Here is a 13,249-nt window from a genome sequence, read left to right on the forward strand (position 1 = left end):
AAATAGTCTAGCTGCCTGACTGTGGTACTAATAGGATCAAAGGAACACCAGCAATTTTCTTCAGGTAGCTGTATTTACTGTAACAAGACAAGCCTGCCTGTCAGTAAGAAGATAACAGAAACGGATCTAGCTGAACACTGTGAGCAGGACGCATCACACTAGCTTGTAGGTTTAGCTGAACACTGTGAGGTGGACGCACCCCACTAACTTGTAGGTTTAGCTGAACACTGTGAGCAGGACGCACCCCACTAACTTGTAGGTTTAGCAGAACACTGTGAGCAGGACGCACTGCACTAACTGTAAATAGTCTAGCTGCCTGACTGTGGTACTAATAGGATCAAAAGAACATCAGTAATTTTCTTTAAAATACTGTAACAAGACAAGCCTGCCTGTCAGTAAGAAGATAACAGGAACGGATCTAGCTGAACACTGTGAGCAGGACGCACTGCACTAAATGTAAATAGTCTAGAAGATAACAGGAACGGATCTAGCTAAACTGAATACAGTGTATATATATATATATATATGCAGCACCTGGGATGCATATATATACACAATACACTTTAAGTGCAGCTAACTGACTGACTGTCCTGCCTAATCTAGCTAACTCAAATGAAATGACACTGTCTCTCTCTCTCTCTAAGCACACCGGAACACACTGCACAGGGCCGCCGTGCAGGCGGCCTTATATAGTGTGGGGCGTGTACTAAATCCCCTGAGCCATAATTGGCCAAAGCCTCCTTGGCTTTGGCCAATTATGGCTCTCTGTTAAGGCGGCGCTGTGATTGGCCAAGCATGCGGGTCATAGTGCATGCTTGGCCAATCATCAGCAAGCAATGCACTGCGATGCCGCAGTGAATTATGGGCCGTGACGCGCCACACGAATTTGGCGCGAACGGCCCATATCGTTCGCAATTCGACGAACGATCGAACAGCCGATGTTCGAGTCGAACATGGGTTCGACTCGAACACGAAGCTCATCCCTAGTGATGATGATGTCATTGGAGCCGGAGGCTTTATTTGGCTTCAAAAAGGTTGAGCCCACCCACTTGTAACACTAGTGAATGAATATTCGCTATTGTCTTCCTGCTTCTCCTCTCGGCCAATCAGGACAAGAAGCAGGTCCTAAGACCGGATTGGCTGGTAGTAGAAGCCAGGGAAGCCGCTGAAACTGCCTGCGACCTGGATGGGGTAGGTGCAGGGCTGGCGAGCGGGCGGGGGGGTTTATTTGCCACAAATTTGCCATAAATTGGAGCACCAGCCGCCACTGCACACAAAAAATACATGTGGGGGAGGGGTTCCCGGTGTCAGTAAGGCCGTTATGTGGGATCAGCCATTTATGTTCCCTTGGATGGCACACAATGTGCTCAGCATCCTCCAGGAGAGGAGCGCCCCCCTCTGACAGATATACAGAATGAGCCCCTTCCATACATGGGGCCATAATAAAAGTAATTTATCTCTCACCCCTGTGAGCCCCTCCCCCTTCTCTGTACCCCAACACTTACCCCAGCCTCGTCCTGTGGGGGTGGGGAGGTCTCTGTACTCTGTATGTCTTCCGGTAATTGGACTTCCAGCTGTAATGTCCCCCCATCCGGTAATTTCAGTTCATGAGTCTTCCTCTGCAGAACCCGATCTTGTGCTGTGATAGAGAAGATTACAGATACACCATTACTTTCACACATCAGAGCTCTATAGAAATAAAATGTCTCTGATATTGTTTATAGACAGATGGACCCAATTTTTTTTAATAGCGACGATCCCTCTCCAGTCCTCAGTACTTACCTCCCTCCTCCTTGTAGTGTATGAGGATCCCTCTCCAGTCCTCAGTACTTACCTCCCTCCTCCTTGTAGTGTATGAGGATCTCCTCCAGTCCTCAGTACTTACCTCCCTCCTCCTTGTAGTGTATGAGGATCCCCTCCAGTCCTCAGTACTTACCCCCCTCCTCCTTGTAGTGTATGAAGATCCCCTCCAGTCCTCAGTACTTACCTCCCTCCTCCTTGTAGTGTATGAGGATCTCCTCCAGTCCTCAGTACTTACCTCCCTCCTCCTTGTAGTATATGAGGATCCCCCTCCAGTCCTCAGTACTTATCTCCCTCCTCCTTGTAGTGTATGAGGATCCCCTCCAGTCCTCAGTACTTACCTCCCTCCTCCTTGTAGTATATGAGGATCCCCCTCCAGTCCTCAGTACTTATCTCCCTCCTCCTTGTAGTGTATGAGGATCCCCCTCCAGCCCTCAGTACTTACCTCCCTCCTCCTTGTAGTATATGAGGATCCCCCTCCAGTCCTCAGTACTTATCTCCCTCCTCCTTGTAGTGTATGAGGATCCCCTCCAGTCCTCAGTACTTACCTCCCTCCTCCTTGTAGTATATGAGGATCCCCCTCCAGTCCTCAGTACTTATCTCCCTCCTCCTTGTAGTGTATGAGGATCCCCCTCCAGTCCTCAGTACTTACCTCCCTCCTCTTTGTAGTGTATGAGGATCCCCTCCAGTCCTCAGTACTTACCTCCCTCCTCCTTGTAGTGTATGAAGATCCCCTCCAGTCCTCAGTACTTACCTCCCTCCTCCTTGTAGTGTATGAAGATCCCCTCCAGTCCTCAGTACTTATCTCCCTCCTCCTTGTAGTGTATGAGGATCCCCTCCAGTCCTCAGTACTTACCTCCCTCCTCCTTGTAGTGTATGAGGATCTCCTCCAGTCCTCAGTACTTACCTCCCTCCTCCTTGTAGTGTATGAGGATCCCCTCCAGTCCTCAGTACTTACCTCCCTCCTCCTTGTAGTGTATGAGGATCTCCTCCAGTCCTCAGTACTTACCTCCCTCCTCCTTGTAGTGTATGAGGATCCCCTCCAGTCCTCAGTACTTACCTCCCTCCTCCTTGTAGTGTATGAGGATCTCCCTCCAGTCCTCAGTACTTACCTCCCTCCTCCTTGTAGTGTATGAGGATCTCCCTCCAGTCCTCAGTACTTACCTCCCTCCTCCTTGTAGTGTATGAAGATCCCCTCCAGTCCTCAGTACTTACCTCCCTCCTCCTTGTAGTGTATAAGGATCCCCTCCAGTCCTCAGTACTTACCTCCCTCCGAGTCTTCCTTGTTGTGTATGAGGATCCCTTCCAGTCCTCAGTACTTACCTCCCTCCTCCTTGTAGTGTATGTGGATCTCCCTGCAGTCCTCAGTACTTACCTCCCTCCTCCTTGTAGTGTAGGAGGATCTCCTCCAGTCCTCAGTACTTACCTCCCTCCTCCTTGTAGTGCATGAGGATCCCCCTCCAGTCCTCAGTACTTACTTCCCTCCTCCTTGTAGTGTATGTGGATCTCCCTGCAGTCCTCAGTACTTACCTCCCTCCTCGTAGTGTATGAGGATCCCCTCCAGTCCTCAGTACTTATCTCCCTCCTCCTTGTAGTGTATGAGGATCCCCCTCCAGTCCTCAGTACTTACCTCCCTCCTCCTAGTAGTGTATGAGGATCCCCTCCAGTCCTCAGTACTTACCTCCCTCCTCCTTGTAGTGTATGAGGATCCCCTCCAGTCCTCAGTACTTACCTCTCTCCTCCTTGTAGTGTATGTGGATCTCCCTGCAGTCCTCAGTACTTACCTCCCTCCTCCTTGTAGTGCATGAGGATCCCCCTCCAGTCCTCGGTACTTACCTCCTTCCTCCTTGTAGTGTATGTGGATCTCCCTGCAGTCCTCAGTACTTACCTCCCTCCTCCTTGTAGTGTATGTGGATCTCCCTCCAGTCCTCAGTACTTACCTCCCTCCTCCTTGTAGTGTATGAGGATCTCCTCCAGTCCTCAGTACTTACCTCCCTCCTCCTTGTAGTGCATGAGGATCCCCCTCCAGTCCTCGGTACTTACCTCCTTCCTCCTTGTAGTGTATGTGGATCTCCCTCCAGTCCTCAGTACTTACCTCCCTCCTCCTTGTAGTGTATGAGGATCCCCTCCAGTCCTCGGTACTTACCTCCCTCCTCCTTTAGTGTATGAGGATCTCCCTCCAGTCAGTGGCATAGCGTGGGTTGTCAGCACCCGGGGCAAGGCAAGTAATTTGCGCCCCCTAACCTGTCGACTTTTAGCACTCCCAGAGTCCTGTCCCTTCCCTTCCTACAATAGTACTAACCAACCTGATTCCTATACTGACCACTACACTCTACTGTCCACTACACTGACCACTATACTACACTGACTACTATACTGTCCACTACACTGACTGCTGTACTGTGCACTACACTATACTGACCACTACACTGACTACTATACTGTCCACTACACTATACTGCTCACTACAATGACCGCTATACTGTCCACTACACTATACTGCTCACTACACTGACCGCTATACTGTCCACTACACTATACTGACCACTACACTGACCACTATACTGTCCACTACACTATACCGCCCACTATACTGACCTCTATACTGTCTACTACACTATCCACTATACTGTCCACTACACTGACCACTATATTGTCCACTATACTATACTGTCCACTACACTGACCACTATATGGTCCACTACACTATACTGCCCACTACACTATACTGACCACTATACTGTCCACTACACTATACTGACCACTACACTGACCACTATATGGTCCACTACACTATACTGCCCACTATACTATACTGACCACTATACTGTCCACTACACTATACTGACCACTACACTGACCGCTATACTGTCCACTACACTATACTGCCCACTACACTATATTGTCCACTATACTGCCCACTACACTGTCCACTACACTATACTGCCCACTACACTATACTGTCCACTATACTGCCCACTACACTATACTGACCACTATACTGTCCACTACACTATACTGCCCACTACACTGACCGCTATACTGTCCACTACACTATACTGTCCACTACACTGCCCACTACACTATACTGTCCACTATACTGCCCACTACACTATACTGTCCACTACACTGACCACTATATTGTCCATTACACTATACTGCCCACTATACTGTCCACTACACTATACTGATCACTACACTGACCGATATACTGTCCACTACACTATACTATCCACTATACTGACCACTATATTGTCCACTATACTATACTGTCCACTACACTATACTGTCCACTACACTATACTGTCCACTATACTATACTGACCACTATACTATACTGTCCACTACACTATACTGACCACTATACTGCACTGACTACTTTACTGTCCACTACACTATCCTACCTACAGTATTCCTATACTGACCACTACACTGCATGACTCTAGCTGCTCTTCTACTCACTCTCTTTCTCTGGCTGGCTGCTCCCTCTTCCCAGACCGTGTCCCCCCGGGGCCAGCAACACGACTCTCATCACGAGGGAGTCTCACCTTTTCTTCTTTGTTTCCCATCGGTCCGGAGGGGAGCAGGAGGAGGAGACAGCGGCGGCTCACAATCTTGAATTTTTGTGTCCCCCGCGCTCCGCCATGTTCAGCCTCCGGCGCCTTGTGATTGGGTGTATGGGGTCATGTGCGGCGGCGGGGCTGGCCTGTTAACGCTCGCGCTTGCTCCTGGAGTCCCGCCTCCGCACATGACCCCATTTACCCAATCACAGGGTGCCGGAGACTCCCTCCTCCTTGTAGTGTATGAAGATCCCCTCCAGTCCTCAGTACTTACCTCCCTCCTCCTTTTAGTGTATGAGGATCCCCCTCCAGTCCTCAGTACTTACCTCCCTCCTCCTTGTAGTGTATGAGGATCCCCTCCAGTCCTCAGTACTTACCTCCCTCCTCCTTGTAGTGTATGAAGATCCCCTCCAGTCCTCAGTACTTACCTCCCTCCTCCTTTTAGTGTATGAGGATCCCCCTCCAGTCCTCAGTACTTACCTCCCTCCTCCTTGTAGTGTATGAGGATCCCCTCCAGTCCTCAGTACTTACCTCCCTCCTCCTTGTAGTGTATGAGGATCTCCCTCCAGTCCTCAGTACTTACCTCCCTCCTCCTTGTAGTGTATGAGGATCCCTCCAGTCCTCAGTACTTACCTCCCTCCTCCTTGTAGTGTATGAGGATCTCCCTCCAGTCCTCAGTACTTACCTCCCTCCTCCTTGTAGTATATGAGGATCCCTCCAGTCCTCAGTACTTACCTCCCTCCTCCTTGTAGTGTATGAGGATAACCCTCCAGTCCTCAGTACTTACCTCCCTCCTCCTTGTAGTGTATGAGGATCTCCCTCCAGTCCTCAGTACTTACCTCCCTCCTCCTTGTAGTGTATGAGGATCTCCCTCCAGTCCTCAGTACTTACCTCCCTCCTCCTTGTAGTGTATGAGGATCTCCCTCCAGTCCTCAGTACTTACCTCCCTCCTCCTTGTAGTGTATGAGGATCTCCCTCCAGTCCTCAGTACTTACCTCCCTCCTCCTTGTAGTGTATGAGGATCTCCCTCCAGTCCTCAGTACTTACCTCCCTCCTCCTTGTAGTGTATGAGGATCCCCTCCAATCCCCAGTAATTAAGTGGCTCCCCCTTGTAGTATAGTATAATGCCCCTACCCCATTACCTACCTGCCTCCTCCTTGAAGTATATGAGGACATATCCTCGGGTGCAGTCGGTGTCTCGGATCTCACAGTCTCCTCCGTCTGATTTGTTCTTACTCCAAAAATACAGCTGCAGTTTATTTTTCAGCTTTTTCAGTTTTTGTGGCCCCTGGCTCCAGGTTAGGGCCACAGGGTGCAGGTACTTGCTGTCCCCCATGGTGGTGATTTTTAGTGGGGGTCGGTTAGCGGAAGGTGAGGAGGTACAGCCAGGCAGGGCATGGAGGTCGGTGTTTTCTGGTTGAGCATCTGCTGTTTATGAAGCAAGAACTCTGAAGACTCTTTTACTTTCAGTTTTTGCAGCTCAGATGACTTTCTGCTGGAGATTGTTCCCAGAAAAGCCCCAGCTGTGTGTGTCAGTCCTACAACCCGCGTTCACTTTCTGGGACTTGCTGTTCCATATTGTACATTGGGTTGTCACCTCTCTCAGGGCTGATTGGACAGGTGGAGGATATAGCTCAGTATTAGTACAGAAAATCCTCCTCCATCCTCAGAAAGGGGAAATACAAAGATTGTTTCTTTTTGAATTCTTTATTTACAAAGTTTCAGATTACAGAGAAAAGAAAGATGAAAAAAAGCAACATACTATCAGACAGAAAATAACATATAAAGCTAGATGGAAACCCTGAGAGCCCATCCACACCATGTGTATTGCTCTGTGCTGGAAAGCCTTGCCCATAGGCGTGTGCAGGGGGTGTGCCGAGTGTGCCTGGGCACACCCTTATCACCCCCATGTGCCAGGGCCACAGATAAGGCAGTACAGCCAGCCTTCCTGTACCAGGCCTGGGTCCTATCAGTTAAAAAAGGGGGCCCGGGCACTTGCTGAGCAGGAGGACCACCTTATTGCAGACACTGATCCTCTTGTTCCTTTCCCCTTAGCACTGCAAGCTTCTCCTCCTCTTCCTCCATCCAGCTGCACTGCAGGGGGATCCGGGGGAAGGGGCCGGTAAATGTCATTTACAGACCCCCTCCTTTTCTGAATGAACACATTTACCGATCGCTCATGTGTCCATTCATCTCTAAAGTATAGTAAACTGTGTTTACTATGCTTCGGTTTGTGAATGAATAGGAAGCATGTAAGTGCTTCCTATTCATTCATCTGCGCAGCTGATTTTAAATGTGAGACATTAGGTGTGTGAGCTTTGGGGTGCACACCCTAATGCATTAGGCTACGCACACCTATAGCCTTGCCCAATGCAGTGCCAATACATAGACAAGGCAATTTGCCTTACATCAGTTCACACCATGTGCTGCGATGCTTAAAGATGAATGAAATGTCATTTTGTGACATTTAAATAAGGTTGAAAAATGCAAACAATGCAATGCGTTCTTGTGCTTATTGCACTGCCTCCACACAGCATACTCCAGTGAGTGTGCTTCATACAGTGTTATACAGCCTCTTTGCAGCCACTTCCTTTCTACAGGTACCCTAGTGATGTCTGCACAGCATTTCTCTGGAAGGGTTCCTGATGATGAAAACAATGGGCTGTGTCTACATTGTGTGTGTTGAATTGGCCATTTGTAGTCCCCATCATGAGACAACCCAGGAGAACAATTTGAGGACATGGAAAGGGCATTGTCACCTATAACAGGAAGTGCCTGAACAAAGATCATCACAGCAGTATCACCAAACAGCTGATTTACAAAGATTGAAAATGACTTATGAAATGACATTAACATGTTCGAACTTTATGAGATTTTAGTGACTGGGTTTACATCTGTAACCTGGACTGTAGCTAACAACTGCTTTGGAACTTTTTCCTTTGTTCCTGCTGTATTATCCTTCTGCAGTGTGGACAGGGTTAAACTGAATATTCATTAATATAGAAGTACAGCATCCATCCCTAAGGAGACCAATTTGCATTTCTCAGCTATGGAGTGTCTCCAATGCAAGGAAGGGGGAGTCCATCTTGGCTGGGTGTCAGGACCAGGATCTAAAGCCACCAGTTCTGCTGCATCCAGCAGTGGATCTTCTTGCTGAGCCACCTGAGATGCTGGACAGCTCCCTGTCTGATACTTTGGACTTTCTTGCCATGCCTCTGTCCCTGGTGAACCTTGAACTCTTTGTGCCTCCCATGAAGTTCCTGATTTAGGACATGTCTCTGCACTTCCTGTTTACCAGGTTATTGTGCTCTCTCCAGCCGATATGTTGCTCCTTTGCGTACCTGCAGCTGTCCTTATCTCTGCTACCACTCCTTACTGACCTTTGGCTTGTTCCTCGACTATACTTCCACTTGATCCCTACCTGAAACCACACTTCTACTTGATCCCTATCTGCTATATCTGCTACTGGACCCCGGCTTGCTCACCCCCTGGTAGGGTGATCCTGAGGATCATGACCTGGTACTAACAGGCAACAAAACCTGCCCTCACCATCAAGATGTCTTGGGAATACTGGTTAGTTCTTAGATCCTGCACCTCGGGTGAGCCCTTGTCATCCACCAGGGTGACCTGCTTGTATTCTTATCCTGCTGGTTGGTGGGAGCCTCTCTACTGCTATAGCTACTAGCCTCCTAGCCTGACCCCTGACTATGACAAAATAATCTATCCTAAACATGGAGGCTGCAATAATGAATGCTGTGGCTTCTTTCAGGCAACAAATTGCAGAGCTTAAGGAGTTCGATGTTACTTACCAAGAAAAAATTGCTGAACTGGTGAAAGGGCAACAGGAAGAAATCCATGTTCTGCAGAAACAATTGGTTATCATACATTTCCAAGATAATGCTAACGCATGTATGCCTGTACCACTCAAATTCAATGGAGGTCGCCACCATTACAGAGCTTTCCTTAACCAGTGTCGCATATACAGTATTTGAAAATGTAACCCACTGCATTTAATTCTGAGGAAACGAAGGTATGGTTTGTTATCAACCTTCTAACTAGAGAAGCTCTATCTTGGGCTTCCCCTTATATAGAACAGGACAGTGCCACTCTGAATAATATGGAGACTTTTGTGACCATAATGAATCTGGTTCTTCATTATCCTAACCGCTGCGCTACTGCCACAGCAAAGTTGAATGGTTTTCAGCAAGGTAGATGCTCTGTTGCTTAGTGCACAGCTGATTTCAGACGTTGGATTTCAGATACCTCTTGGAACCCAACAGCACAAAACATTCAGTACCGCCAAGAGCTCTCTGAACAGGTAAAAGATGAGTAGAGACACCTAATGATCTTGAGGCTTTCACCCAGTTATGTATCCAAAACAATCAGAGACTCACAAAAAGAAGGATCGAGAGAGTAGGAATGTTTGGAAGTAATGGTGGCATGTACTTCTCTGCTACTCAGTTTATTCAGAAGAATCCAAAAGTTTCTCTGGATTCTAACACTCCTGAATCTATGCAGGTTGATGCTATTAGGAGATCCGTTTCTCCTCAGGAGAAAGAGAAGACATTCAGAGTATTCTGGGCATTACATTGTGAATTGTCCCAACAAAGTCGAAAGGACAATTGCTGCAACTGAACAAATAAACTCCATTACCCAGTCTATCTCCCCATTGATCCATGAAGAAAAAAAATTCTCTACTTTCTCATTTTGTCATTAAACTTACCACTGAGGGCTGTAAAATTCCTTGCTCTGCTTTGCTGGACTCCAGGGCCGAGGGGAACTTTATGGACATAGAGTTTACCTAAAGCAATCATTTTCAAACAAGAAAGAAGTCTGCCCCTTTTGATATGGAGACAGTTGATGGAATGTCTCTATTGTCAGGACTTGTTACCCATAAAACAGTTCCACTGGTTCTCCAATTTGAGGCTGACCATTGTGAGACTATTGACTTTCGGCTAACTACGTCACCAAAGTTCCCTGGCACCCTGACTATTTCTGGGTTTTCTACCCATGATCCCTCCATCAACTGGGGAGCATGGACTGTCAACTTTGCATTCCCCCATTGCAGGGCCGATCCTAGGGTCACAGACGCTGGGTGCAGAAATATTTCTGGTGCCCCCACATGGGCGTGGTCATCTTACCAACCCCCCCCCCATTTACAAATGTTTCTATGGCAATGACTCAAACACAGAGATGCTCCCCTACAGGAGATGGTCAGAGACTGCAGACATGGTACAGGAGATGGTCAGAGACTGCAGACATGATACAAGTGATGGTCAGAGACTTCAGACATGTTACAATAGATGGTCAGAGACTGCAGACATAGTACAGGAGATGATCAGAGACTGCAGACATACTACAGGAGACGGTCAGAGACTGGAGATATAATACAGGAAATGGTCAAAGACTGCAGACATTATACAAGAGATGGACAGAGACTGCAGACATGACACAAGAGATGGTCAGAGACTGCAGACGTTATAAGAGATGGTCAAAGACTGCAGACATAATACAGGAGATGGTCAGAGACGGCAGACATAATACAAGATTTGGCCAGAGACTGCAGACATAATACAAGAGATGGTCAGAGACTGCAGACATGTTACAAGAGATGGTCAGAGACTGCGGACATGTTACAAGAGATGGTCAGAGACTGCAGACATGTTACAAGAGATGGTCAGAGACTGCAGACATAATACAGGAGACGATCAGAGACTGCAGACATGTTACAAGAGATGGTTATAGACTGCAGTTCCTATGGACGTTAGCAGATAATGGCCAATCGGCCCTCTCACCTGACCCAGTGATACAGCAACAACGGTTCCTCTGATCAGGAGTCAGCTCACTCTGAATTGCCCGTGGTGACTCCGACCCCCTCCATTAGTACAGACCCCCCCAGCCAAACTACCTCCCCTACATTAGTACAGACTAGGGATGAGCTTCGTGTTCGAGTCGAACCCATGTTCGACTCGAACATCGGCTGTTCGATCGTTCGCCGAATTGCGAACGTTATGGGCCGTTCGCGCTAAATTCGTGTGGCGCGTCACGGCCCATAATTCACTGCGGCATCGGCCCGTGAACCCAGAAGGAAGGCTAGGGAAGGAGGTATGCTGTCTGAGGTCCGGTTCTAGAGAGTTCCTGCCTACCCCTTTCCTGTGAGGAGGTCCATAGAGCTGTGTCCCCCGTGTGGATATCCTAAGATAAGCTATTATCCAGCTTACCTCTGGTAAGCATACATCCTATAAGGTGGAGGATTTCTCACTGGGTGCTGAGTGTTTAACCGTTTGATCACCCTCTATTAGCTCCGGCTCCAGGGACTCATTTTCTTTGAACATTTTCACCATTCCCTTGGATATATTTTTGGCAATTTCATTGTTACCATTTGTGTCTCATTCGGTTCACCCTATTATTCATTTATTCCTACTGTATGGTTTTCATTCACCTTCGAATATTTGATTGATTGCTGTTTTTTTATTATTCACATAACCATGTATGGTGTTCAATATGTGTTTTAGCGCAGTCCTTTTTTGATTTTTCTTGATTTTTCTTTACAGTATATAAAGCTACCTGAAGAAAATTACAGGTGTTCTATTTGATCCTATTAGTACCACGGTCAGGCAGCTAGACTATTTACATTTAGTACAGTGCGTCCTGCTCACAGTGTACAGCTAGATCCGTTCCTGTTATCTTCCTACTGACAGGCAGGCTTGTCTGGTTACAGTATATAAAGCTACCTGAAGAAAATTACAGGTGTTCTATTTGATCCTATTAGTACCACGGTCAGGCAGCTAGACTATTTACATTTAGTACAGTGCGTCCTGCTCACAGTGTTCAGCTAGATCCGTTCCTGTTATCTTCCTACTGACAGGCAGGCTTGTCTGGTTACAGTATATAAAGCTACTTGAAGAAAATTACAGGTGTTCTATCCCAGCTTAGTGCAGCTACAGGCCATTAGTATGTCTGGAAGGCCAAGAAGGAGAGGCAGACAGTCACAAGCCAATAAGAGAGGGAAGGCAGGCTCTGTGTCTAGTGCTGGTCGTGGAGACGGTGCATCCTCATCAGCACGTGGCCATGGGACACGCTTGGCCTTTTTTTCGGCAGCTGGCCGTGTTGAGCCGCAACATGCGGAAGACTTGGTCGAGTGGATGACCAAGCCGTCCTCATCCTCCTCATCCTCTCTCACCCATGCCCAGGGTGCTTTGTCTGGCAAAGCAGCGGCCTCTTCCCTCAGCTCAATGTCATCAGTGACTCCTTCCCTAGCTCCACCATGTCCTCATGAGGATTCCCTCGAACTGTTTGACCACAGTGTTGGGTACATGCTCCAGGAGGATGCCCAGCGTTTGGAAGGCTCTGATGACGATACTGAGCTCGATGAAGGCAGTAACATGAGCGCGGACAGAGGGGGTGCCCAAGAAGGACAGCAATCTGGCAGTCATGCTCCCCCTGCTGCAGCATACTGCCAGGTTTGCTCCAGTGATGAGGAGGGAGGGGATGATGAGGTCACTGACTCAACGTGGGTGCCTGATAGGAGAGAGGAGGAGGAGGAGGAGGAGGAGGCGGCAGCACATCACCAACGAGGCAGGATGCCCTCCAGGGGCCAGCCTAAGGGCAGCACATTGACTGCATCACACCCCAAAGCTCCACATGTGCAGGGCGCTGCAGTCTCTGCGCGTTATTCAAAAAGTTCTTTGGTGTGGGCCTTTTTTGAGGCGAGTGCATCAGATCGCACCGCTGCTATTTGCAACATATGTCTCAAGCGTATCTCGCGTGGCCAAAACATCTCCCGCTTGGGTACCACATGCTTGACCAGACATATGTTGACCTGCCATGCAGTTCGTTGGCAAGCGTATCTAAAAGACCCACACCAAAGAACAAAGAGGATCTCTCCT

At 48.2% G+C, this 13,249-nt stretch overlaps 1 protein-coding gene across 1 annotated transcript in view; it reads right to left on the minus strand.

The window, feature by feature from the left end:
* The window catches only part of LOC141147295 (protein mono-ADP-ribosyltransferase PARP14-like), a 97,753-nt gene extending 90,917 nt beyond the window's left edge, over positions 1-6,836 (minus strand). The window contains exons 1-2 of the mRNA XM_073634504.1: positions 6,507-6,836; positions 1,506-1,639 (exon numbers count right to left, since the gene is read on the minus strand). Coding sequence (XP_073490605.1) covers positions 1,506-1,639; positions 6,507-6,696 — 324 coding nt within the window. The 5' untranslated portion in view covers positions 6,697-6,836. The remainder of the gene's footprint in view (positions 1-1,505; positions 1,640-6,506) is intronic.
* Positions 6,837-13,249: the final 6,413 nt, after the last annotated feature.

The sequence above is a fragment of the Aquarana catesbeiana genome, linkage group LG06 (genome assembly GCF_042186555.1).
Source record: "Aquarana catesbeiana isolate 2022-GZ linkage group LG06, ASM4218655v1, whole genome shotgun sequence".
Taxonomy (NCBI): Eukaryota; Metazoa; Chordata; class Amphibia; order Anura; family Ranidae; genus Aquarana; species Aquarana catesbeiana.